At 44.6% G+C, this 26,195-nt stretch overlaps 2 protein-coding genes across 8 annotated transcripts in view; one reads left to right on the top strand and one right to left on the bottom strand.

Annotated features, from left to right (window-relative positions):
* Window positions 1-16,172, top strand: part of LOC119652582 (E3 ubiquitin-protein ligase lubel) — a 79,876-nt gene extending 63,704 nt beyond the window's left edge. For 5 of the 7 annotated variants that reach the window (XM_038056802.1, XM_038056801.1, XM_038056800.1 and 2 more), the window contains 4 exons: window positions 5,039-5,190; window positions 5,258-5,626; window positions 6,665-6,833; window positions 16,036-16,171. In XM_038056802.1, coding sequence (XP_037912730.1) covers window positions 5,039-5,190; window positions 5,258-5,626; window positions 6,665-6,833; window positions 16,036-16,065 — 720 coding nt within the window. In that variant the 3' untranslated portion in view covers window positions 16,066-16,171. Of the gene's footprint in view, window positions 1-5,038; window positions 5,191-5,257; window positions 5,627-5,766; window positions 5,936-6,664; window positions 6,834-16,035 lie in introns of all 7 variants that reach the window. The other 2 variants (XR_005249564.1, XM_038056799.1) reach the window with 2 other exon arrangements.
* A 47-nt stretch (window positions 16,173-16,219) lies between these two features.
* On the bottom strand, window positions 16,220-25,927 carry LOC119652585. Its single transcript, XM_038056806.1, has 3 exons — window positions 25,788-25,927; window positions 25,452-25,698; window positions 16,220-16,945 (listed from the first exon to the last, which is right to left on the bottom strand). Exons 1-3 carry the CDS (start codon window positions 25,880-25,882, stop codon window positions 16,412-16,414), a joined length of 876 nt encoding a protein of 291 aa, XP_037912734.1. The 5' UTR covers window positions 25,883-25,927; the 3' UTR covers window positions 16,220-16,411.
* Window positions 25,928-26,195: the final 268 nt, after the last annotated feature.

Here is a 26,195-nt window from a genome sequence, read left to right as displayed (position 1 = left end):
AAAACCCTCCTACATCAGCGGATCAGCTGAGAGAAGTCTAGAAAAGGGATGTCACTCAGTGCTTTAAGTGTCAACAATTTGGTCACGTTTCTACAAATTGCAACTATAATCTCAAATATGTCAAATGCGTAGGCCAACACGCCTCTAGGGATTGCCCTCGATTGATTATCCAAAACAACGCCGATAAATAGTTGGCGGCGCCCCTCAAGTACCTAAACTGTATCAACTAGGTCACCCAGCCAACTTCTCCAAATGTCCTCGTAGGTTGAAATCAATCCAACGTAGAGAGAGAGCTTGAAATGACCCGCACTCCTGCCCTTCTTCCCCCCTAGCCGGACAATCCGCTGTTCGTGGCTCCTCGACTCGCCCGCTGCCTCATTCCACCTACCACTCCTCCATCACTGACCCCTTCTTACGCCGCATTTGCCAGGAGTTGAGTAAGATCCGAAATCCATTTTCACTCACACTCTTCCATTCCCAGGGACTTCTTCATGGAAGCCAGGTCCCTTTCCAGCATATCATTCTCCTCCCTCTGGACCACAATCTCTAATTTCGTACTTCGTACTTACAATGCCTTTTCAAATTGCAATCACAATGAAAGTGCTCACACTCAACACTAATTCGCTCGTTTGAAACGACAAATGTTTCGCTATTCATAAGTTCCTGGAGGAAACTGACCCCAATCTTGCTCTAATAAACGAAACCAGACGTGGGGAAGCTCCCAACGTTAAACTTTATGTTCCCGGATATGCGGGCAGAAGCAGAGCCATCCTAGTCAAATCGGTACTAGGAACATTGGCCAGACTATCTGTCAGGGGCGGTAATTTCCTTCGAATCCTAATCGGCTCTCTACTTCCCAGGTGGTACAGGTCGCTACCCCACCCCCATTCTGTGCGAACGCTACCAGTTTTAACGCTTTCCTCTTTGGTGGTAATCTCAATGCCAGGCATGTAACATGGGGCGCCTCAGTTAACAACGAAAACGGCAAAATTCTCTTTCATTGGTTCCAGTGAGGTCTCCTTCCTAGGGGGCTTTATAATCTCATACAATCACTCAGCCTGGGTCACTAGCTTCTCCTCACTTGTAACTCACTCCGGTCATCATGCCCTCAGTCTCTCTATGCATTTACAGCAAATTCTCCCCTCTCTCCCCGTCCGTACAACTAGAGACCCTTTAATCTGACAAACTGGGACGATTTTCAACACGACCTATCCAGTGAGCTGGGTCCTCCCCTGGAAAAATCGAACATTCACACCAATGAAGAGCTAGCCACTTACATTAGGAAATTCAACTCTGCCTTTGAAATCACAATTGACAAACATGCTCTTTGTCGTACCTGGTTATTACAAATACGGGTGAATGCCTCCTACAAGAAACTTCTTAAGTCGCTCAAACCTGCGTTTTCTCAATAATTAATCGACTGGCTGGAAGGAAAAAATCTTGTCTCAACACCAACTACTCCCCCATAAAAATAGGAAATCTCCAGTTCCACCCTGAGGAAAAAATTTCTGCCTTCGTAGACTACTTCACTGATTGGCAGTTATTCATATCCAGATCGCCCGCGGATCCCATCTGGAACTTGATAGTTGCCACTTCTATCAACGATAAAAGGTTGAATTTGGGAGGGTCTTATCTGTGCCCTTTTCCCCCCGGCCGTCCGGCTGATGTAGTCAGAATCGGACCGTTCGCCCCTTTCTTTAGCTCCCAAGAAGAAATAGAACTTGCAATTATCCAGTCTAACAATAAAAAATCATGGGGTCCTGGCGGTATCTCAAACTTCATCCTACGGAAGTGTTCACACACCATCAGTGAACGTCTCGCTATTCTCTTCAACAACTGCCTGAATAACGAGCACTTCCCTGTATTTAGAAATCAGCTCTCCTAACACCTATTCCAAAGAAAGATTGCTCTGATGATCTCGAAGATATGAGGCCTATCTCTCTTCTATCCAATATTGAAGAAAAAATCCTACTAATCCACCTCTACAGGCACTACTCCTCTATCATTACTTAGCATCAATTAATCAATTCGACTTCGAAAACCTCAGATCCACCGAACGGAAAATCCTTTACCTGCAAGACCACATACTCAATCACCTGGAAAACAGGCAATGCACTGTAACCTGTACGTTAGACGTTCAAAAGACTTTCGATTCAGACTTGGAAAAGGGCCTGCTATTCAAGCTAATCCAGACTAATTTCCCCTCCGTAAATTTCTCCCCTATGCCAACGGTAGCCCAGGCCCACTAGCGCACAATGCCAGAAAGTAAAAACCTACAATTACGCATTGCCCATCACACCCCCACGCCAAAATCAAACATTAAATACCTGGGAATCTCTCTCAACAACAAACTTAAATTCAACCCTCATGTCAGATCATCTATAGCCAAAGCGTCTAAAGCTTCAGCTGCCTTAAAAAAAATTCTTTCTTGCCCGGCCGTTTCCTGCCACTAAAACCCAGCATGGGCTACCATGTCCGCCAACGTAGCCGAAGCCCTCCAATGCTTCAAAAGGATCATCCTCAGGAAAGGCACGGTCAAATACGGAAGGTCAAACCCAAAATTCCACAACACAAAAACGCAAAATTCCTCTCCCCTGTACGCCCTCTCCGGTGTTTGTCCCATAATTCCGCATATAATCAAATTGTCACGCGTCAGACTGAAGAAGTGGCTGTCCCACCGTAATACACTAAGCAAAAATTTTGCTACGCGTAACGCCTCGTTAGGTGAGCAAGGTACTACGTGTCAAAGCTGGCCCTCCTCGCGGACAGTCAGTCCTGGGGGTTTAACGTAAGTATCTGTCATGGAGACTTAATCGTCCGGTCTTCCTAAGACACCGATTGATTGTGTAACCACAATCAGAGCCCCGGAGAAGCAAGCTACGACGGTACCAGTCTATACCAAGTGCATGGCTCAGCATTCATAATGGTCGATGCAAGACCTACCTAAATCTCTACCGAACCCCTGTTGAAACGCAACATCACGCCGAGGCCCGAAGATCTCTGTTCGCTTGAACCTAACCACCACCCCCATGAAGCTCCCACTAGGGGGCCAATCGCAAACAACCGAGCTGTGCTCACATACAACAGGAATTCTCCCGAAGTATGTGAGTCTATCCTGGTTCCCATGGTACCAGTATACCCCTGGTAAGTTTTCGTGACCAATTGCCACTTCAGGTGCAGACTCGGGTCTGGTTGCCCTGATTAGGCCTTTGGAGTATCCGCCTACTGCATCACGGCCAGCAAGCCAATGCGATACAGCGTCTCCCGGTGCCACCACTATGGAGGTTCTCCTCGGCCACTTGGTTTTGTTTCAGCCGGACTCTCACATAAGCTGACCGCGTCTGCCCAATTCTCCGGCAGTCAATCTTCACACAGGTGTCGATCACCTATTCATTACATTTTGCCTAGTCTAGATTAAGACAGTCGACATCAGTTAGCTTGTATAACATGAGATCTCTTTAATCATTAATTTCTTCCCTGAATTAAGGTCACTGTTTCTACCAATTAGGCTCCCCAATCCAGGTCCCTTCAATTCGCAAATTTTCTATTAACCACCCCCGCCCCCCGGCTTTGGTCCTTGTCCTTATACAGGTCCAAATCGAATATGTATATATATAGTATAGCCATAAGCTCTGTCAGTCAAGCAAATCTTTATTTCTCACGAAGTAATATTACAAATTAATCGAAAAGTGCACAATTAGAAAAGGGAAAACGAAACGAAAAAAAAAATTATTCAAAATGGCCGCCGCTAGCAGCTATATAGGCCCGAAGTCTGTGAGGCCATGCCTCAATCACTTCACGCAGAGTATGAAGCGGCATTTCTCGAGCTGCACCCACGATGCTGGCCTTCAAACTCTCCAAATCGATGTAAGTTTGATCGCAGGCAGTCTCCTCTAACTTAGCTCAAAGGCTGTAGTCCAAAGCATTCAAACCTGGGCTGCCTGTGGCCCATTCATCCGCGGTTATGAAGTCAGGAACCACCACTGCTGAATTATCTTGGCTTTGTGAGCGGGGGCCAGTCCTGCTAGAAGCACCACGGCTTTCAAGCGAATAGAAATTTACTCAATGGCTCCACTACATCCTCTAACATCTTTTCGTACACGCTCGCATTGGTTTTGATGCCGACACCGCAGAAAGATATCAGATATGAGACACCCTACCATACCATGACAGAACTCGGAAGCTGACGACGTTGAATTGTGAGCATATCCTCCATCATTTTAACGGTTAAATATTTCCTCGATTTTTTCATCAGAAAATAGAATTTTGCGATATTTTGTTACCGTGAAATCGTTGCAGAAGAGCAGCACACCGAGTTCGTCGTATTTCCTTCAGTTTTGGCGTTAAAATATGGCTAACGCACGGCCGGTACGCACCGAGACCGATCTCTTCTCGTAAAATACGACTCATACTTCAAGTTGAAACTCCCATTTCCGCCGACATTCATTTCTGCTTGCGGAGAGGATTACGACGAACACGCTCACACACAACATGCACGAGATTCGAGCGACGTACGAAGTGGGGCGCCCCTCCCGCGGCCTGTCAGCCACATCACCTGTTTCACGATATCGAGCTAATGTCCCAAAAACGAATCGTTCGTTTACCGGCAGCTTTTTAACAAAATATGAATCTTTTTCGGCGTATTCCCACATTAGTGCAACGCAATAATCGCGATTCTTTTTTCGTAGTTACCGAATTTCATCGTGTTGTCATTCACGCGCTACTGACTTTCGGAACCTGAAAGTCTGACGGAAATGGGGTATGATTAGGTACTCTCCGTGCGCAGTGTTACCAGTTTCGACGGCCTAACATTTTTTGCTATACGCATTCGCTAACAGAACTTATGGCAATACTATGTATATTGTACCGCACTTGCTTCTTTGCTCGGTAAATAAATTTGAATTTCTTAAGGACTTAGCCTTCATGTCGACAAAAGTTGTCTTTGAAGTCTATTTAAGACCCTCCTCGCTCTCTGCTAAAACCGACTTCACGATTAGCCAAATCCCCCATAACTATATTGATAAATTCTAAATTTCAGTGGGAAAAACAACACGAAGGAATAACTTGCGACCAATTCCAAGAATGGAAGGAAAACAACGATCCTGAAAAGCAAGCAGAGGGAGTGGCCTTACATCTTAAACTGCATGGAATCGATTGTCCTAAGTGTAAATTCCGATTCTCCTTAGCCAGGTAGGTTGCAATAAAAATTCATTCTCAGACATCCAGAAAAGATTTACTAAATCAAACAATTTTCCAGAGGGGGATGCATGCATTTCACATGTACTCAATGCAAATATGAGTTCTGTTATGGCTGTGGAAAACCCTTTATGATGGGGGCGAAATGCAAGGTGTCACCGTATTGTGCCAAGTTAGGATTACATTCTCACCATCCCCGCAACTGTTTATTCTATTTGCGTGACAAGGAGCCGCACCAACTGCAGGAGTTGTTGAAAATGTTCAACGTATCTTATGACACAGAACCACGCGATGCTTTACCCATTACGAACTCCGACGGAGCAAAGGCGGTGATAAAGTGTCCTATTCCGTTGCAAAAAGAAATCCCTACAGGACTAGTAGACACCGTATGCAGTGGAGATGTACAAGACGGACATGCCGGGCTTTGTCGGTAAGGTTTTAATAATACGCAAACATTTCCTCCAGATCCATCAATCCTGAATCCTCATTGTCGATATATCCATTAAAACTCTCAAATACGAGTCAACCTATCTATTTTCATACAATATATCCAACATGAATCCATTCCAGAAATCATTACATTGAGTATCTGATCTTTTTAATTATTGACAATAATATCGATCCAATCGAGATTTTATCTACTGATGATCTTGAAATTGTGATTAAGCGTGCCAGCAAACGCATACCACCTCGTCCTTATGGTATGGTCGAAGGATTGTACCGAAGGGAATTGCTTAAGGTGAGAAGTGTAAAAAAGAATCGAAGAATGTGTGCCTGTGGAAGAGATCAAAAATTTAAAAACGTGTGATGAGGCATGCTTAGACATCAACTAACCAATGAAGTAATGCAACCACCCCACCGACGTTATCCTTTTGAGAAACGATGATTTTAAGGGTCGTTCTGAGAAGCGCTTTTGGCAAGATAATTGAAGCGCTCCATTGAATGGTCGACCTTAAGGGGGTCATCCCGGGTGAAGGACGGTTTTTTTGGCATTTTTTAGAAATTTTTTGTAAAGAACTGGATAAAGATACAAATACGAATTTTTCACCATAGATTTATTAATATATTGAGCGTGCACAGTAATTTTTCCAGCCCGATGGCATAGTTTATTATTGAACTACAAAGCAATTTATACACCCATCTCCAAAAAAAGGTGTTTTTCTGCTGCCACGCTAGAGGGCGTGGCGTGTTTAACACTCTAATTTCCGAACGACTCCGAATATCAAAAAATCACCTTGCCCATATATTCTACACTATATCTAGGTACAATTGATGCCAAAAAAAATCGATTCCGCGGATCCGACACACGGGATAACCCCCTTAAAATCACTTCAGTGCTCCTCCTCCTCCTCCTCTCCCTCAGTTTCCCAATACTTTTTATCGGGGAATAAAACAAAATTAAATTGATTTTCTTATGTTTTTCGTGTTATTTATTTTATGTTTCCCCCTTTTTCGGGTTTTACAACAGACAACATTATGTCGAATACTTAGTGAGTGAAGTGTGGAAAGCAAATATCGATCCTTTACCCATTCTCGATTTAACCGATTGTATACAAGAATTACGTCGTCGTGGAATACCTTTACCAGAACGTGGACCATGGGATACAGATGAAATTTATCGTGGGATGTGTCAGAAGGTTAGCTGATGTAGATATATTCAAATTTTAATTAGTAGAAATTAGTAGACAAGAAAATTTTTGTTTAAAATTTAGAAAAGAGTTTATTGTGTGAATTGCATGTTGTTTGTTCGCGATCAAACCAAACGTGAAACTATGGCTGCTGTAAAACCCGATATGTTAGTGAATTGTTATTGTGAGTTTTAATTTCAGCGATTTTTTACTAACTTAGCACGCCCTCGTTTAATCCAGATTGAAGTTCAGCTGCACACCCTTTAGTTCTAGCCGCAAACTTAATTCTCTAAACTGCTCCTGAAAGTAGCATCCTAGCGAATACTCAGCAGACATTCAGTAACCAAACTGACAAAAAGGCTTTGTTTCTTACATATATATATCTTGTAATGAACTTACGGAAAATAGGAGGATCAGACGATCAGCCTAATTGGCCGAGATCGACCTAGAGGGAAGAGCTATCCCAGAACCCTAAAAAGTTAGCGAAATTGGCAGTAAAGGTCCGCCCGTAAAAACTGAAGTTCCATCAAAATGCTCGGTCGACTCGTCCTTGCACGCCTCTGTGCTAGCCAGGCTCGGGAATGTGGGGGGAGGTGGGTCCTTTGAGCGCTTTAATCCCTCACGTGACATTAACACAAAGTTAACGTGTCAATACCGATGCGTGGGTCCGCACCGGATTTCAAAATAGACAACAAACGAAGGAATTCGCGACGGCGTAACGAAAAAAACCAGAACGTAAAATAAAAAAATAAAAAAAAACTGCTCGACCACGCGCGTGGAGCCGTAAGTCTCCAGACCCGAGTGCCGCGATCAAGAGGGAACATCCACGACGGATCACAATCCCGATCATGGTTTGTTCCACCGCAGATCGTGGTTGAGGCGCGGCCCCTGAGGTTCCCTCCCATCCCTGACATCCTCAGGCCATAATTTCAGAAGATGTCCCTAGTAAGGTTTTGCGGGGCCAAGGAGGAAGAGTGCTCTGGTTTTTGATGCGTCGCGTTGCGTACGATTAGTAATGCACTCCAAACTCTTAACCAAAATCTCTCAAACCACTCGCTGTTCCGCGGAACGGGCAGAGATCAAAATCGCTTTAATCCTCTTCTCGCTCCAGCCTTCACACCTTCTGTGCCAGCTTATTGGATGCAAAATCGGGCTGCGAAAACGACACTTTTGGTTTGCATTGTGATATCATCGGAGTAATTGTAACACCAAAATGTCCACCAATCACCGGAATATCAATGGTTTTCACATCAACTTTACATGAATCAGAAATGAATTTTCGAGCACGGACTCATATCCAAAGTTAAAACACCGAAGAGACGACGGGGGAAGTACTTCCCTTTGGATTCTAGAACTTCTGCCGCAATTGGTACACACGAGTTCACAGGATTTGTAATTATCGCAATTAAAGCCTTTGGACAATTGTCCGCAATGGCAGAAGTCTTTTCGCGAACAATACCAGCATTGGTGTTGAACAAATCATCTTGAGTCCTTCCAGGTTTACGTCACACCCCGCTGGGATAACAACTCCATCGGGACCTTTAAAACAATCAGCAACTTACTCTGCTCCAACGTATCCCTTTACACTCCTGGCTGTGTCGATGTGGGAAAAATCGGCTTCGAGTCAGGAGAGGGGCTGCTCGATACCACCAGATGCTCCAGCGAAAATTCCTCGATCGCTCCTTCCCGTCTTCACGGCTGTCTCCGGTGCCAATCCAAACTTTTCTCCTATCCCAACGGCTAGTCCAGCTGTTCAACCAAGAACCGGCCCCCATGCCGCTCCACTCGCCTTTAACTGTGTTATTGAGTAGCAACTGGGTGGGTTTAGCGTATGCTGCCTGAATATGGCTGTTGTTGGTGAGTAGGACACTTGCCGTGAGAATAGTGGACGATGTCTTCAAGATGCAACTAGGACATATTTCCACTATGTCCACTCCGTGAAAATGGATGTCGTCACGATGACAGGTACATCCAGATGTTGAGCCGAGCAAGCTTCCTCCACAGCATGCTTGTCACCTGAAACATTTGATGAGGACATGTCCTTTTGTTGATGCGTTCATAAATGTCGACTAAGATGCAATTTGAATGCTGGCTGATACTGTGCAGCGTATCGATTGCTCAATAATGTTGCCCGTTCCGACCTGAATTGTATCTAATGCTTCATATCCTTGTCGAAGATCCTTCAGGAAAGCGGAGGCAAGTTGATAAGCTTCAAGGAACTGGTCGCAATTCGATTCTGATCTATAGCGTCATACCATGTTTTCATGTCGGCGAACAATTGAGAAAGGTGATTGGCTTTGTCAATTATGTGGTTCGTCTTCGTCGTAGTTAGAAATAAGTGGCCTTGGTGTTACATGGTTTCAATAAGATGCTTCTGGTTTTCGTCCACCTTGTCGAGATCAACGTAGACTTCGTAGTTGACTCCAAGGATTCCTTGTAGTATATTCCCCAAGACTCCTCGTCGTTTCCTGGTTTCAATCCAAGGTTGACCATCGCGTCTATCGTTCTATCTCTATCATGCTCCAGCTGTTCGACGAATTCATCACAATATACTGAAGAGTGGACGCTGAGCCCTCAATGGCGCGTGGTGCCATACTTTACGAGCGTTGCTCAAATCGGTAACGATTTCATCACTTAACAGATTGATGCGGATTCGAAAATGTCCTGGAATCAATCGCACAATGCCTACTTGTTCAACATAAATTCCTCCCTCCGGGTATTTAACGGGCTTTTGATGGGACCAAACACGCGAACATGGTTACCATCGTGAACATAACCTTTGATATTTTAGAGACACTACCTCTGGGCTGCGTCCTTCGTTTCCTCGCTCTTGGCGATTCCTTCGCAGTCTATGACTCCTGATTAACGTGAAACATTCGCCATTTCATTGGAACATGGATAACGTTCTTCTGCAACGTGGGTCCAACCAGCAAGAAATCATTGAGCAATTTGCCGGTGGTGGTCGTTTGTGATGCGCTGAACACCACTCGCTTTTCTTCGGTGCAAACAATGGATATTATGCCTGCGCTTGTGTCTATCGTATGTGTTGGCCCAAGCAGTAACCATCCAATTTTGTTGTTAATAGCGCATGGAGATCCTTTCTTAAATCCATGTAGTAGTAACGAATGGCACACATCTGCCCCTAGTAGCACGTCGATGGTGTCAAGGGTGCCGTAAGCAGGATCACTCAGATCTTCCAAATTCAGTCCGTTGGATAAGTGAGCCTTGATCTCCACAGCAGGGCAGACATTGGTGATGCTCGGTATGACGAGGATTCTACAATGAGGTTCAGATCACCCTTCCTTACTTTAATGCACATGGAAACTCGACCTCTCCTTTGTATTGACTATTTAGCACCCAAACCAAATATGCTGACTTTAGCGCTATGCCGTTTGACGTTAAGCAATTGCGCAGCTGCCTTCGTGATAAAGCTTTGTTGGGACCCGCAATCGAAGATTCCTCTGGGAAAGATAAATTGTCCGGTTGCGCCCCGTACTTGAATTCTTGCTGTAGCCAGCAGAATGGTTGGCTCGGCGCCCTTTTTCGCTATCAAGGCGTTTATATCGGGAACAAACGGCTTCCCTTCGACCGAAAACTCTGATGCCTTTATCAATTCGGTATGTAGCAGCGTATGGTGTTTCCTAGAGCACAGCCGACGTCGACCTTTGGATGGGCATTTATTTACGTTATGCCCCTTCTTAAGACAGTTGTCACACAAACTCCTTTTCCGTACGGTGTCCCTTCGCTGCTGGATAATTGAGGATTTCAACTCGCTGCATTGGTGTATCTGGTGATCCTTTTGACACATATCGCATTCGGTAGCGTCGTTGGCCACGCGCGCTTCGATCCTTTTGTTCTTCATCGGAGAACCAAGAGCTTCCAAAGTTCTGAAGCGACCAATCAAAAAATCCATAAATACTGACAGCTTCGGAATGTCGAGTGACGCCCCTTGCGATGGCTCCCATAGACGTTTCGACTCTTGATCTAGTTTCTGAACAATCGTATAAATTATCAGTAGATCCCAGTGTTCAACGTTCACGCAGATGCCTTCCATATTAGCTAGAAACTCGGAGGTTTCGACCATGGTCAGCTTGATAGTTGCATCTTCTTCTTCCTTTGCTATTGGCATGCTACAGGATTTCCGCAAGTAATTCCAAGCGATCGCCCTTTTGTTTTCAAAGCGTTTTCGTAACAGTTCTCACGCTTTTTAGTAGTTATCGTTGCTGTAGGTTCTTAGATACTGCATCTTCTCTACAGGAGAGAGTCCTTCGTTGTTATCCCCCATAGACTTGAAAAGGTCGTTGAAAGTCCTTCATTGACCACAGTCCCCGTTGAAGTTGGGAATAGCAGTTCGTTCCAGCCGTATCCGCCCTGGGCCAACGAATGGTTGCTCATCCTTTCCTGCCACGTCCGTAGCCTTGAATTCGTTGATCCCTGTCTGGAAGCAGGTGAGAAGGTCCATGTAGATGTCCTCCATCAGTCCATACTTCTTCGTATATTCTTCCCGTTGATCCGAAGTAAGTTTTGTCTCGGATATTACCACGGACTGTAATTCCGTGCATGAAGTCCACAATTGCTTAAGCCCTTCCAACCTTGCTTGGTAATACCCTAGTGAATGACGATCCTGGCTATCCTTCCCAAAATTGCAACTCAATTTAGTGATGCCCGCACATTTGTTACGTTGGAGAGTCCTATTGCTGGTTTCTGCCATTTTCGCTTGCAATTGCACCACAGATAACAGAGGGATCAAATAATCAGTAATTCTTTATATCAGTGGAAGTTACAAATTCGTCTGCACCAAATTATTTGGATAATAATTTAACGGTGGAGATTGTGAATCGTACCTTGCACTAAAGAATCCAATTACTTTCTCTGATATCCGGCTCAACGGACCAAAAATGTTTGTTACATATTAGGTTGTTGCACAGGATATGGCCGATTTGGCAATCAAGTGAAGTTAGTTGCGATTTTGCTGCATGAAACCACCACCAGTTGGCGCTGTCGGTGTCGGATAATGAAATATAAATACTGCTACATTTAATCAAGGAGTCGTTTCAGTTTTGACCATCGTTGTGATAACAGTGAATAGAAAGGAAAAAAAGGATGGAAAAGAGTCAAGAACGTATACTTTTTCTGTATGAGTTCAAACTCGGTCATAAAGCAGCGGAGGCGACCATGAACATTAACAGCGCATTTGGAGCTGATACGGTAAGCGAACAAACCACACGGCGGTAATTCGAAAACTTCCGGTCAGACGACGTAAACCTTCAAAATGAGCCACGTGGACATCCAGGACCATCGATTGACGATGACGAGCTGCGTTTGCTAGTCGGATCCGACACACGTTAGTCTTAGTTGCGGAGAAACTGGGCGTACACTATTCGACAGTTTCCCAACACTTGCAACAACTCGGAAAGGCGAAAAAGCTCGACAAACGGGTTCCGGATGCCCTTAGGGAGCAAAACATGGCGCTTAGAATGGAAATTTGCAGTTCTTTACTCTCCCGCGACAGAAGCGATCCCTTTTTGCACAGAATAGTGATATGTGATGAAAGTCCTGGGGGTTTAACGTGAGTACCTGCCGTATAGGCATAATCCCACGGCCCTCTTCGGACACGGATTGCACAGCGATACTGGCTTATACTGAGTGCGGGCTCAGCATTCATACCAGTTGATGCGAGACCTATCTAACATCTCTGCCGCAACTAACGGGTACGGCACCCGAGTTGTACAGCGAAACTCCACGCTTGAGCTCCAAGCTCTCCCCGCGATGTAGGCATAACCACAACCACCATTAAGCTCCCATTAGGGGACCAACCGCAAATAACCGGGCCCGAGAACACATGCTTCAGGAATTCTAATCCAGCATATGCTCTCAGAGGGCCATCCCGGTTCCCATGGTACCAGATAACTTCCGGTAAGGCTTCGTGGCAGAGCCACTTCAGATGAGTCCCTTGCAGACTCGGGTCTGATCGCCCTCCTCGAGTACGTGGGGACGGCACTCCTCAACGGGTAGTGATATGTGCTGAAAAGTGGATATTATACGACATTAGTTGTCGATCAGCACAATGCCTCCGAAATATATGCCGAAACCAAGCCTCCATCCGAAGAAGGTAATGGTAACTGATTGGTGGTCTACAGCTGGAGTTATCTACTACTCTTTGTTTGCCACCTGGAGAAACGATAAATGCACAGAAATACTGTGCCGAACTCAAGATAATGCACCAAAAATTGAGTATTCAACGACCGAGATTAGTCAACAGAGATGGTGTGATACTCCTTCACGACAATGCACGACAATGTTTCGAAATTGCAGTACGAGACTCTGCCTCATTCACCATATTCACCCGATCTTTCGCCAACTATCATTTTTTTAAGCATTTGGATCATTTTTTGGCGAAAAAAACAATTTAGGAATGAGGAGGTCGTCAAAATTGCCTTCGACGAATTTATCAACACCCGAAAAGTGGACTTCAACTGGCATACATGCTCAAGAGCAAGAATCTCGCTGGAAGAAGTGTTGTGAATCGACTGGCACGTATTTTGATAAATTAAATAAATTTTTGTAAGCTTTACAGTCGTTTCAAATTTTGGTACCAAATCGGCAAGGTCATGTGCAACAACCTAATATATCTTCCGTAGCAAAACTGGCTTCCGTGCCACGAAGACCTGATGAGATGCTAAATGAAACCTCGTGTTGCGTCCATGGTCAGCTTGATAGCTGATAACTGTTTACTTTATTTAATATTACATTTGCTTATATACAATTCTACACCGCGAATCTTCTTCTACAGCCTTTGTCTCGTTCGGTGGCAGAGTCACCTCGTCGGAATCACCACTTTTCTCGGTCATAAACTTGGTCCGGGTGGGGTCAAAAGGTTCTCAAATCACCATCTAGCGTATCAAGCCATCACCGTTTCGGTCGGCCTTTTGGTCGTTTCCCATCGGGTTCGATATTCAATCCAATCTTAGCTATTGAGTTCTCGTCAGCGCGAATTACATGATCATATCATCGTTACTTGGCAAAATTTATTGCGAGGACATTCAATGCATATCGACCACGAAAATGCATTAATTTTGCTGCGAAAAATAATAAACATTCAACCTAGTTTGGGAAATAGGAATAGAGAAAGACCAGCGGAGGCTAGACCTCATTGATCTTTTCTTTTACGAAACGCATTCTACTCGTATCTATAACACATCGTTCAATAAGTCCCGGGACTAACTATGAAAACAACATTTTATCGGCAAAATTCTTTATTATTCATCAACATAATCTCCTTCAAGGGTTATACAATCATTCCAACGCTTCTCTAACTTTTCAATGCCATGTTTGTAGAACGATCTTGATCTTTTGACTCAAAATGAGCCTCAGTAGCAGCGATCACCTCCTCATTTGAGCCAAATCTTTTTCCCTGGAGCATCTTTTTGAGATCCGCAAAGAGCCAGCAGTCGCTGGGGGCCAGATCCGGCGAGTACGGAGGATGAGGAAGCAGTTGGAAGCTTAATTCGTTGAATTTGGTCATCGTTTTGATTGACTTGTGGCACGGTGCGTTGTCTTGATGAAGGATGACTTTCTTCTTCTTCATGTGTGGGCGTTTTTTCGCTATTTCGGCCTTCTAACGATCCAATAACACCATGTAGTAGTCGCTATTGATGGTTTTTCCTTTTTCGAGGTAGTCAATGAAAATTATACCATTCGCATCCCAGAATACGGACGCCATCACTTTGCCGGCCGACTGTTGTGTTTTTGGACGCTTCGGGCGGCTTTTACCGGTCGTACGCCATTCAGCTGACTGCCAACTTGGCTCCGGAGTGAAATGGTGAATCCATGTTTCGTCCACTGTCACATATCGACGCAAAAAATCCTGTTTATTGCGAGTAAACAGTGCCAAACAGCTCTCCGAATTATTGATACGTTGTTGCTTTTGTTCCATTGTAAGCAAACGCAGCAGCCATTTGGAAAAAACCTTTTTCATAGCCAATTTTTGGTGCAAAATAGTAAATGCACTACCAGTTGATATGTTCACCATCTTAGTTATCTCGCGCACTTTCATTTTGCGATCACCCATCACGATTTTCAATACTTGCTTGGTGTTTTCGGGAGTTACTCCCTCATTTGGCCGACCCGAACGTTCCGCATCATTTGTATCAGCACGACCGCGTTTCACGTCGAAAACCACCGACAAATGTTTGTTTTTGACGGAGTAGAGTCCGTATAACGTTTTTCAAGCCATTGCTGAGCTTGAACAGTGTTTTTTCCCCATTAGAAAACAATGTTTTATCAACACACGAAACTCGTTTTGGTCCATTTGTTCACGATTGCAAAGGTAGCGTCAGTTTAACCACTATAGCTTTCTTGGTTATGTTTCGAATTACATCAAATTTTGACACATCTTATCTGAAGGTTGGTACTTCTGAACCTTGGTATATAAATGGCATTATTAGCGCCATTTCTACGCTAGTCCCGGGACTTATTGAACGATGTGTTAAAACTAAGACAATTACTGATACCTTACCTCTGCATTCCAATAATACCGCAAGCTCTTCGTCCAGGCAGCTAACTCCTGCAATCCAATGACCCCCTTGAATCTCTCGTCAGCTCTAAAGTAAGAAAAACAGAAAAATACACTTTGAGTATAACTTTTAATACAAAAATACAAAACTTACTATTCGACAAATAATCCAAATATAATTTGTCGTATTTCTAAGAAGATCGATTTGACGTCCGAAAAACAATGAATGAAATTTTCAATGATGATCCTAAAATCCTTAGATCAAAATCCTATCCCAAGCTCAAGTTGACAAATCCTCGTGCGAGAGAAGAAGCTGCTCCACCAGCAGTTGAAGCTGCAGCTCCACATGTCCATCGAGGAGTAGACCAACAGAACCGACATTTTGTGTTGCTCGTAAACAAAGTGTCGAAAAAGAACTCGAAAGAAGCTTGTTTTCCCAGCTGAATGCACTCGTCCCCGACATTAATTTCATAAAAATGCAGTTGTTTTCGCACAGCATAATCACCAAAACCAATTTTCCAAGTGTGAAGTGAAATTCGAATTGTTTTGCTTGATAACTGAGCCCAAAAGCCGAGCATCATTCATAACAACGAAAGCGTTTAATTTGTCCAAGTTTTCAGTTGCTTGCTAGATGCTAACACGAAAAGATGTAAATGAGAGAAACTAATAAAAACCGCTTTGTTTTCCGTCCCACAGATTGTCAAGGAGCAAATACCGATGACCTAATCCCAAACCGAATGGTTCGAAGCGGATACATTATGTGCGTAACTCAACCCTTGCATAGACTACGGTCGAATTGAGTTCATTCTAGGCCAGAGGATTCTGCGCGTCGCAAAGGAGAAAAATTGAGTTGTTACGTAGCAGAAGAACGAACGCAGCGTTATTTATACGATTTATTTATTACATGATTCAGAAACACACGATGATCAACATTTATAGATAATAGATTGAACTTTTTTAGTATTTTACTTAATTCTGGAAGTGTATTTACATCGTTCTATTGTTTTGTATAGTCTACTCTTTAAAAGCGATTGATAAACTCGATTTAGATCTTTTCCAAATAGATCGAACACTATCGTAATAAATTTTCTAAAGGATTCGGTTTTTTATTCGATAAACTGGCGCCCGATTTTAAAAGTTGCGCCAGTTGCAGTAACGTATTCTTCTGTTGCGTTTTCGATACCTGTTTCGGTGGATTTTGAACGTTTCCTTTCTTATTTTTGGCCTTTTTGATGCTATTCGACAGTGGAAGAATCTTATTATCAGATTTTTTCAATTTCTTCGATGACTTTGAAGATGATTTTGCAGGATTTTGAGAAGTATTTGAAGACGACGTGCAAGGTGTTAGTTTGTTGGATATGACTGCACTAGGATTAGATGAATTGCTACTACTAGTTGATGCCTGATTGAATGCACTGGGATTAAGTCCTGCAAATTTATCTTTCTTTCTCTTTTTGGTTGGTTTCCTTAGTGAAGACGATGATGACGAATCTAAAGTTTCCTGCGTGGATGGTGGCGCAGATGGTAGTGGAGTGGAGTCTTTTGATACTTTGGGTTTGTCAAGATGTAATTTTGTTTTATGTTTGCACAATAAACAGGTGATTTCCTGTAAGAGAAAGCACAAGAGTAATGTAGCTGCAACATCAACTTTTATTCTCTTAATTTTTGCTACAAAAGTAAAATCCCCTTTTTTCTGCTTGCGTAACTGATTTGTGTCACTTTCTCTATACCTTTCGAGGAGCATAACGATATCAAATAATGTCCCATTAACACTAAATTATCGGCAATGAAACAGACGAGATTTATTCTACCAGAATAATAACCTGAAAATCAATATCAAGTAGAAAGAACGTAGTTAAAACTAGCTTTGTATTGATATGATAAATTTAAAAGAAACCACCGTTGTCAGGTAACGAGCCTCTACGGTTACCACATCTTAATAACAGGACAAACTAAGGACGAGTAGGTAGCTAATATTCATGAAACGCACAAGCCCATTCAAATGGAATCGTCCCACCCAAATTGCATGATTAGCACTACAATTCCCGGAACCACCGGTGAACTGGCTCAATATGATTTCATATTCTTTTCCTAAATTAAATTGTGGATCGCGGAATTTTGATCAAGTCAGTAGAACGCTCTACGTTTATTCTCGAGTGCAAGAAGAATTGTTGTAGATCCGGAACAGATGTTTTATTATTTTAAAATAGTAGAATTGATGGCTTGGCTTTGACGATTGCCACATATCCATTGCCACCTCAAAAACCCGGTGTAGCTCTGCTTCATCTTCTTTTTCTTCAGCCTTTGTTCCGTTCACAAGCGGGGTCGGCTCGTCGTGATCGGTTTCACCATTTGGCTCTACCGAATGCCTGATCTGGGTGCAATCTCGAGGCTTTCAAATCCCCACCCAGTGTATCAAGCCACCGTTGCTTAGGTCTGCCTTTTGGTCGTTTACCATCGACTTCGATGTTCAGACCAATCTTGGCAAGTGAATTCTCGTTTGCACGAATTGCGTGACCATACCATCGAAGACGCCTCTCTTGCAACTTTTCCACGATCGGTGCAACCCCATAACGATCGCGGATATCCTCATTTCGGATGTGATCTAAACGTGTGCGAAAAAAAGTGTCTAATTCACGCGATTTATAACAAACGGTTTCCATTTAAAAAGATGAACCTTAAAACCAGTAAATCAGTCCACCCTCAGATTGACCATCCGACATCTTTCTAGACAATTTTTATTTAGGGACTGAGGAGTCCTAAGTCCGCATCCACTTGATGACGGACCGGACCAAATAGAGAGCTACTTGCTCCCACTGTTTATAGTCCATGGAATCCTCTTTTCAGTTTTAACACCCAAAGTTCAAAAATTAAAAGAGGGACAAAGACGGCTACGGCTTCTTACCAGGGCAGAGGGAACTCATCCGACGCTGCCTCACCTCTGCCCTGAGAGCAGCGTGATCGAAGCGATTCGCAAGTGTTATACGCCCCCTGTTATAATTCACAAAACACACCAAGAGTACGAATTATACCCAACGTAAATTCGCCCACAGTTCGGACTAAAGGTAGGCCGAAGCTAGACAATTTTTGTTTAGGAATTGTGGAGTCCTAAGTGCATCCACTTGATGTCGAACGGGATCAAATGGAGAGTAACTTGTTCCCACACTCTATGGTTCATGGACTTCTCTTTTTGGGTTTAACACCCAAAATTCAAAAATTAAGGGGCAAAGACGGCTACGGTTTCGTACCGGTCAGCTGCTCTCAGGGCAGAGATGAGGCAGCGTCTGATGAGTTGCCTCTGTCCTGGTACGAAACTCTAACCGTCTTCGTCTGTCTTTTAAATATTGCTATAGCTAAAAATAAGAGAAGCTAGAAGTACAACACCTCAAGTTTTTGAATGCTGATTAGCGTCGGTAAGTCTAGGCATTAGCGACGACATAATCGGCGGCTTTAGCTGTTTCCAATGGGGCACAGTCCCTAGATCTACCAGTTGGTGAACTCCATCGTCCCGAAACAACGTGGAATTTCGAGGCCGTGTAGTCCGTTTAAAGATGGATAGACTCTGGCAAGGCAAAATTATTCCAATCTTAACCCGATAAACTAAAGAGAATATAGTAGAAATTTCACTGTATTAAGACAGGCTTTAGAAGCCCGATTCGTCGTGTAGTTGTAACACTTCCAAGAATATGCTGCTTTTGCGACTAGACTGGGGGAAATCGGCATGATATTGTACGGTGAATAGGTACGTTTTCATTAGGCAGCCTGTGGAGTGTGCGATGTCAAACACACTCAATTCAACAAATTATTTCACAGATTGATTGCGATCTTTCATTGCAGTGCAATTTGTAGACCACTTGCCCAGACTTATATATTGGGTTGGGTTGTATTTGTGATCGAAATTTGACGCTTTATCTAACATACTTAGAATTATCCGATTTAAGTCAAATATGAGCCGTTTTGTTCGCAAGTTTGTTGCCATTTAGAAGGCAACTTCATTATCCCCTCCTTATTTGCAAAAAACTCAAACAGCCAGTTTTCGCAAGTCTCTTTTGAGGCGAACTTAGTAGCACCAAGAGTGTTTTGCATGGATCAGAAAACTATACGGTGGGTGCAGTAGGACATCCCATCCGAGCTCCCGTAGCTTCATCAAAGATGTGTGAGGCCGAGCGTTGTCCTGGTGGAACACAGCACCATTCCTATTGACCAATTCTGGCCTCTTCTGGTCAATCGTCTACTTCAAATGGTCGAGTTGCTCACAGTAGAGGACCGAATTAAGGGTCTGGCCATAGTTGAGCAGCTCATAGTAGATGACCCCCTTCCAATTCCACCAAACACACAGCAAAACCTTCCTAGCCGTCAATCCGGGCTTGGCGATGGTTTGAGCCGGGTCGCCTCGCTTCGACCACGATCTTTTTCGCTTGAGATTTTCTTACATGATCTGCTTTTCATCACCAGTCACCATTCGCTTCAAAAATGGGTCGAATTCGTTCCGTTTCAGCAGTGCATGGCAGGCGTTGATTCGATCCAAGAGATTTTTTTCCGTCAACTCGGTTGGCACCCAAACATCCAGCTTTTTTGGAATCCAATCTTCTGTAAATGGTTCCAAGCGGTTTTATGGTCCTTACCCCAGTACCTGGCCAATCGAGTGAATGCTAACATGCCAGTCTACTTGGGTGATTTCGACAATTTTATCGGTGCATTTGTGGTGCAGCAGAATTAACGAGCGGGTGGAAGACGCCGCCCACGCTCTCCACGGCTTTTCTAGAACTCGCCACGAGAGTGCAAAACCAACGGTGAGGGAGTCCTCATCTCTCTTCGGCTCCAACCGCCGGCGTGATCACACACACTCTCCCATAGTGAAGTTGAAAACATGTGATATGAAATGAATTTGCGAATGAGTCGGCTCTGCGTTACGAGTCAGAAAACTATTGTATAGTTATTTTGATTAGTTTATTGCATTTTTCTAGATAGTTTGATAGGGATTTTCGTAATTGAAAGTAACTGTAATAATTTTATTCATGCTTAATCTTGATATGGACCAGAAAAGGAATTTCCATTAAATTTACCCCGAAAGGGATTTACTTTAAAAGTTTAAAAGTAATCATTAAATTAGTGACCCCGAAGAACTCGCCCGAGCGGAGCGAGTAAAAGCTGCGCTACATCACGCCCACGGCCTGAGCTGTCTAAGTACCACCGGCGGACATCTGACGGGAAAGAAACGGCAGGCAGAGCCACACAGCAGGGACAGGAGTAGTCGCAGCAACAATGAGCATTACCCCAAGGATATCAAGTTCCAGTCTCCGCCCCGGTGAATCGAATCACCCGCGACTGCCGTCCGCATTCACGCCAGCCCGAACCGGAACGCAACCGATCGCTGGAGCTGTCCGGTCGACACCATCCAACTCAGACAGCGGTAGGGGTTGTCTTTTTGTACCCGTCGCAACGGTCAACAAGTGCAGCGGCAGTAAAGCGTCAATCGGCTGACTTAGACGGCGTCGCCGCATTTATTTAGCAGTTAAGAAATAGCTTTAAAATTCAAAAATTCGTTTTAATTTATAATTGAATGCAAAATTATTGGAATAATATTAAAAGTTAAACCGTCGCAAGAGACGGCGTCGCTAGGGTTTACAGAATTTTTCATTGCGGGATTTCCACTCTTTTGACGAACTATTTGTGTTCTTTTCGGTCTGCGCATCAAGCGTCCGCTTTAGGGTGCCTCGTTGGTTTCTATTTTTCTCGCTGTGCGCGTCCCTCCATTTTGGCGGCGGAATCCAGAGCTGTGGTTCGTCCATCTGGAGGCACAGTTCCAGACGTCCCGGAATAACGGCAGACGCGACTCGGTTCAACTACGGGATGGTCGGCCTGGATGAGGAGTCCATCTTACTGGTGGCCAACGTAGTAAAGTCGACCTCTTACACTCTTCTGAAGACCGAGTCGATCAAGTGCCTGTCGGTAAGTAAGTCAGCTAAACTGGATCACTTGCTGGCAGGTTTAACATTGGACGATCGAACTCTCAGCCAATTGCTTCGCAAACTGATGCAATTGGGTGGGATCAAGATCGACGATGACTTGATAAAGTCGCTATGGCTGCGTCGACTTCCGGAGGGCACCCCGGCGGCTCTCGCGTGCGTCTCCGGTTCTTTGGAGGCACTGGCAGCTGCGGCCGACAAGGTGCACGCACACCCGACCATAGCGGCCGTTCAGCAGTCAGCAGTCGGACGAAGTTAGCGATCTAAAGCGCGAGATAGGCGCCTTGGCAGCCAGGATGGCTGAAATGCGGGCGACACTGGACGCTCAGCGTTTGGGCGACCGGGAGGCAGGTCGTCAGGACAGCCTACGGACGAAGTATTTGTTGCTACCATCGCAAATTCGGCGAGAAAGCCACCAAATGTACGATCCCGTGTAAATTCGCCCCTACCACAAAAAACTAGGTCCGCGGGGGGTCCTGGCGACGGCCACCCAGAACGCAGCGCCACGTCGTCTAACGATTTTTGATCCTCTCAGTAGACACTCGTAGATACTGGTGCGGAGGTTTCGGTTCTTCCCGTACCCCGGCACCATCGGCTATTTCCGCAATCATTGAAACTGGCGGCAGCAAATTCCTCCCGAATCAACACCTACGGGTGGACGTGAATCTTGCCTTGCGTAGGACATTTTCGTGGTGATCCATCCTAGCGGATGGCAGCTTCCCAATACTAGGCGCAGACTTCTTGTGTCACTATGGGTTGCTGGTGGACTTACAAAAGAAGCCTCTTATAGATCCCACGACCAACCTTAATTCGTCGGGCCAAATGGCATCTCACCCAAATAACAATCTTTCCGTACTTTTAGAAGACATTACCGACTCCCGTGTTCGGGCACTTCTCCAAAATTTCAACCAGATTACTACCGAGTGTGGTCTCTCTAAACCAGTCAAGCACAATGTGCAGCACCACATTAACACCACTGGTTCCCCGATCTTCTCGAAAGTGCGTCCTCTACCACCCCAGAAACTGGTCATTGCACGGAAAATGTTTGAAGGACTTATGCAACAGGGTATCTGCAGACCTTCGGAGAGCTTTTGGTCTTCCCCACTCCATATGGTCCCTAGGCCAAATGGCGAATAGTGTCCCTATGGGGATTACAGAAGGCTAAACGCGCAGACTGTTGCAGACCGATATCCTATTCCACTTACCCACGACTTTGCGCATCATCTCGCAAACTGCCTCATCTTTTCGACGTTGGATTTAACCAAGGCCTATCACCAAAACCCTGCAGCTCCAGAAGACATTCCAAAGACGACAATATGCACACTCTTTGGACTCTTCGAGTTCACACGGATGACTTTCGGGTTGTGCAATGCGGCGCAAACCTTTCAAAGGTTGATTCACTCGGTCCTGCGAAACTTCGACTTCTGTTTCGTATATTTGGATGATGTTTTGGTCGCTTCTTCCTCAGAGTCTGAGCACTTAGCCCATCTCGAGTGCATTTTTCAACGTCTCCTTGAGGCCGGTTTGGTCCTAAACGTTGATAAATGCAAGTTTCTCCAAAAACACAGGTGAGATTCCTCGGCCACTTCATTTCCCCTGACGAGATACAGCCCGACCCAGACAAGGTGCAAGCGATCTCAAGCTTCCCGCGTCCGAAAACCATGAAGGATTTCCGGAGGTTCTTGGGCATGCTAAACTTCTATCGTCGTTTCCTGACCAAGGCCGCCCAACACCAGTCCATTTTGAACGCGTACTTGTCTGCCCCCAAAACAAAAGACACATGAAAGATTGTGTGGTCTGAAGAGGCTGTCCGCGTTTGATAAATCCCGACAACAACTGGCCAACGCTATAATCTTGGCATTTCCTCGACAAGATGCACCCCTAGCCGTTTTTGCTGATGCCTCTGATATCGCAGTAGATGCTGCTCTTCACCAAAAGGTGAATCAAGTCTGGCAGCCGTTGAGCTTTTTCTCTAAACAGTTGAACCCCACTCAACGGAACTACAGCACCTAGGATCGAGAACTGCTCACCGCGTACTTGAGCATTAGAAAGCAGGCCGGTCACAGTGTTCACGGACCATAAGCTCTCACATATGCTTTGAAAGAAACGCCTGACAAAGCGTCCCTTCGTCAGCTTCGACATCTGATCTTTATAAGCCAGTTCACGTCCGACATCACGTGTCTCCGAGGTTAACATCCCCGCCTCACTCGACTTCTCGGCTATCGCCAAGGCGCAGGTTGATGCCGCAGTACTTCAAAGACTCAAATCCAACCCCAAATATAAATTTCGGGAGTTGCCCATCTTCGGCTCGAACCTCTCTCTCTGCTGCGAATACTCGGAAAATGGACTCCGGCCATACATTCCGGCCACCTTTCGCAAGGAAGTGTTCCACGCGCATTAAGGAGAACAAATCGGTTAGTCATCGAGAAATACTTCTGGCCCTCCATCAATAAGGACATCAACTCCTGGGCCAGAGAGTGCGTCGCATGCCAGAAGTGTAAAGTCACCAGGCATATAAGGAAAGAAGTGGGCTCATTTCCCCGCACTACCAAGCGGTTCCACACCTTACACCTCGACATCGTAGGCCTTTTGCGAGACTCGCACGGGTACAAATATTGCCTTACAATCATCGACAGGTTTACGCGGTGGCCTAAGGCAATAGTGCTGAAGGACATTACAGCGCAATCTTGTACCGAAGCCCTCTGTCGAGAGTGGATCCCTCGCTTTGGCGTCCCTGGAGTGATCATCACTAACCAGGGAATGCAATTTGAGTCCACCCTTTTCTCGGAGTTATGCAAACTACTGGGATTCAAACGTCAGCGAACTACGACTTACCACCCGCAATCCAATGGGATGCTAGCACGTGGCACTGAACGCTGAAAGCTGCCATTATGACTTGCCATGATCCGTCTTGGACTCAGGTCTTGCCTCTCGTCATACTCGGCCTACGAACCCGCCGAGAGGAATTTGCTGAAAGCCCAGCCGAGCTGGTATACGGGGAGAACCCAAAACTACCAAGTGATCCGGTCTTCGACAAGAGATCGGGTCTTGCAGATTTGGGATTGCTACGCCTGCTGAAAGACAACCTTCGCCACATTAAAGCCACACCTCCCACACGACACTCGTCCGCGCCTGCCTGCGCGCTCAAGGAGCTGGACCCGTACACGCACGTCCTGATCAGGACGGATGCAGCCTCCATACGAAGGCCCGTACCGCGTTCTCGAACGGGGAGAGCATTTCTTCCAGCTCGAGATCGCGGGACATACAAAGGCTGTCTCCTTATCCAGGCTGAAGTCCATTTGCGCCCCAAATCAACGTCGCGTTCGCTTCGCCGTATGATGGGGAACGCAGTTCCGAGTTCAGTTGCTGAAACCCCTAGGTTTCATCTGGGAACGGAGTGATGTGACGCAGCGGGGTTAACAACATTCGAAATTTATTTCGAATGTTGTTAATTCGATTGACAGTTGTCACCACCGGTGTTTTCCGTGGAGGAGTAGGCCTGGATTACGTCGAAAAAAGAATTAAATTTAAAAAATTAATGTCAATTAAGAAAAGAGTATATACAAAGTTTTTAGTTTCTCGTCCACTTTATGTAATAAAGTTATTTAAATTATAAAATTAAATAAAGTTTTTATGCATTAAAGACTTGCGGAAAGCACAAGATTTCCTCGAAAAATTTTTGCTTTAACGAAAACTCAAGCTTTGAAATTTTGAAAACTGAAGGAGATATTGAAAAGTTTCTTTTGTCAATACATCGAAACCTAACCGAGATATTGAAACTTTTCATTTACTTTCGTTTCACTTTGATTTTGCAAATCCATCATTAAAACCCGCAGTCACTGGAACTACGATGAAGACAGAAATTTCAAATTCTGATATTTCGAAAAGGAAGAGAGAAATCGAGCATTTTTACTTTTTATTTCATCACGGAAACCGTTCCCCTAAAAGGCGACGGAAGACAATTAAGTTAACTCAGTGAACAAATTATGAATGACAATTCAAGTCTAACCATATTCCCCCAAATCGCACGTGAAATCCGCAGAACGAAATGTGGCACACAAAGCATGAGCCATTCCCTCCTAGCAATGCCACAGCCATACTTTGTTCACTACCCTAATTGCAATGGAATCTATTAATACTTACCACCCTGCTCAGTGAATTTTTCTTGAGCCACTTGGCCTTGGATTTTTGCTGTCTGGTGAGCACGTCGCCCGCCTCCGCCCTAGTAACCAACTTTTTTTGCTTTGGCCTCCGCAACTTCTTCGATTTGATATGCAATTTCAAATTGCCATCCAACCAAATCGATGAGCACTTCTGACACATCCTCGTCTCGCCGAATTCCTTTTTTGGTAACTCTAATTCTTTTTGCGCCACTTCACGCGATGTTGACCTATTGAGTGAAGAAATTCAAGGATTAATTTGGAGACGGAGTTTTGTGTTGTTTGGATGTTTGTCACTCAATTTGGAAGCGATACTCACAGATAATGAGATTTAAGTAGTTGATTTGCGTGTCCATTTGGGGGAAATATGCTGGCTGCCTGCAGCAGAAAATTTACTTTGTTTACAGCTGACATTCTGTTTTGTTACTTTTGACAGCGATGGATGAAGTGCAGAAAGACTGGATGGATTTGTTTTGGTTGTTGCGGGTTGCCTGATGTGAAGGTAGTTGTGAATGCAATCCACCTCAAATGGGATATGTTATTTTAGAAAATCTGAAAGAAATGTCTCATCCACACGATTAAATCTAATTGATAATAACGCAATTGCAGCAAATCAACAGTTTTCAAGCAAAAACCAATAAATTGAACTAATAAATATCGCTAATCAAACCAAAACAAAATGTTTCATTTCCACTTCATTCCAATTGACTGCGTCAAACTGACAATG

This window comes from Hermetia illucens, chromosome 3 (genome assembly GCF_905115235.1).
Source record: "Hermetia illucens chromosome 3, iHerIll2.2.curated.20191125, whole genome shotgun sequence".
NCBI classification, from domain to species: Eukaryota; Metazoa; Arthropoda; class Insecta; order Diptera; family Stratiomyidae; genus Hermetia; species Hermetia illucens.
Note: the sequence above shows the minus strand (reverse complement) of the source record. Positions and strands in the feature narration are given on the sequence as shown.

Coding starts and splice junctions, on each gene's coding strand:
- LOC119652585 (XM_038056806.1), bottom strand. CDS start 25,882: ATGTCAGCTGTAAACAAAGTAAATTTTCTGCTGCAGGCAGCCAGCATA. Junction 25,699..25,787: donor CTACTTAAATCTCATTATCT/GTGAGTATCGCT, acceptor TTCACTCAATAG/GTCAACATCGCGTGAAGTGG. Junction 16,946..25,451: donor AAAATTCACTGAGCAGGGTG/GTAAGTATTAAT, acceptor TTTCTCTTACAG/GAAATCACCTGTTTATTGTG.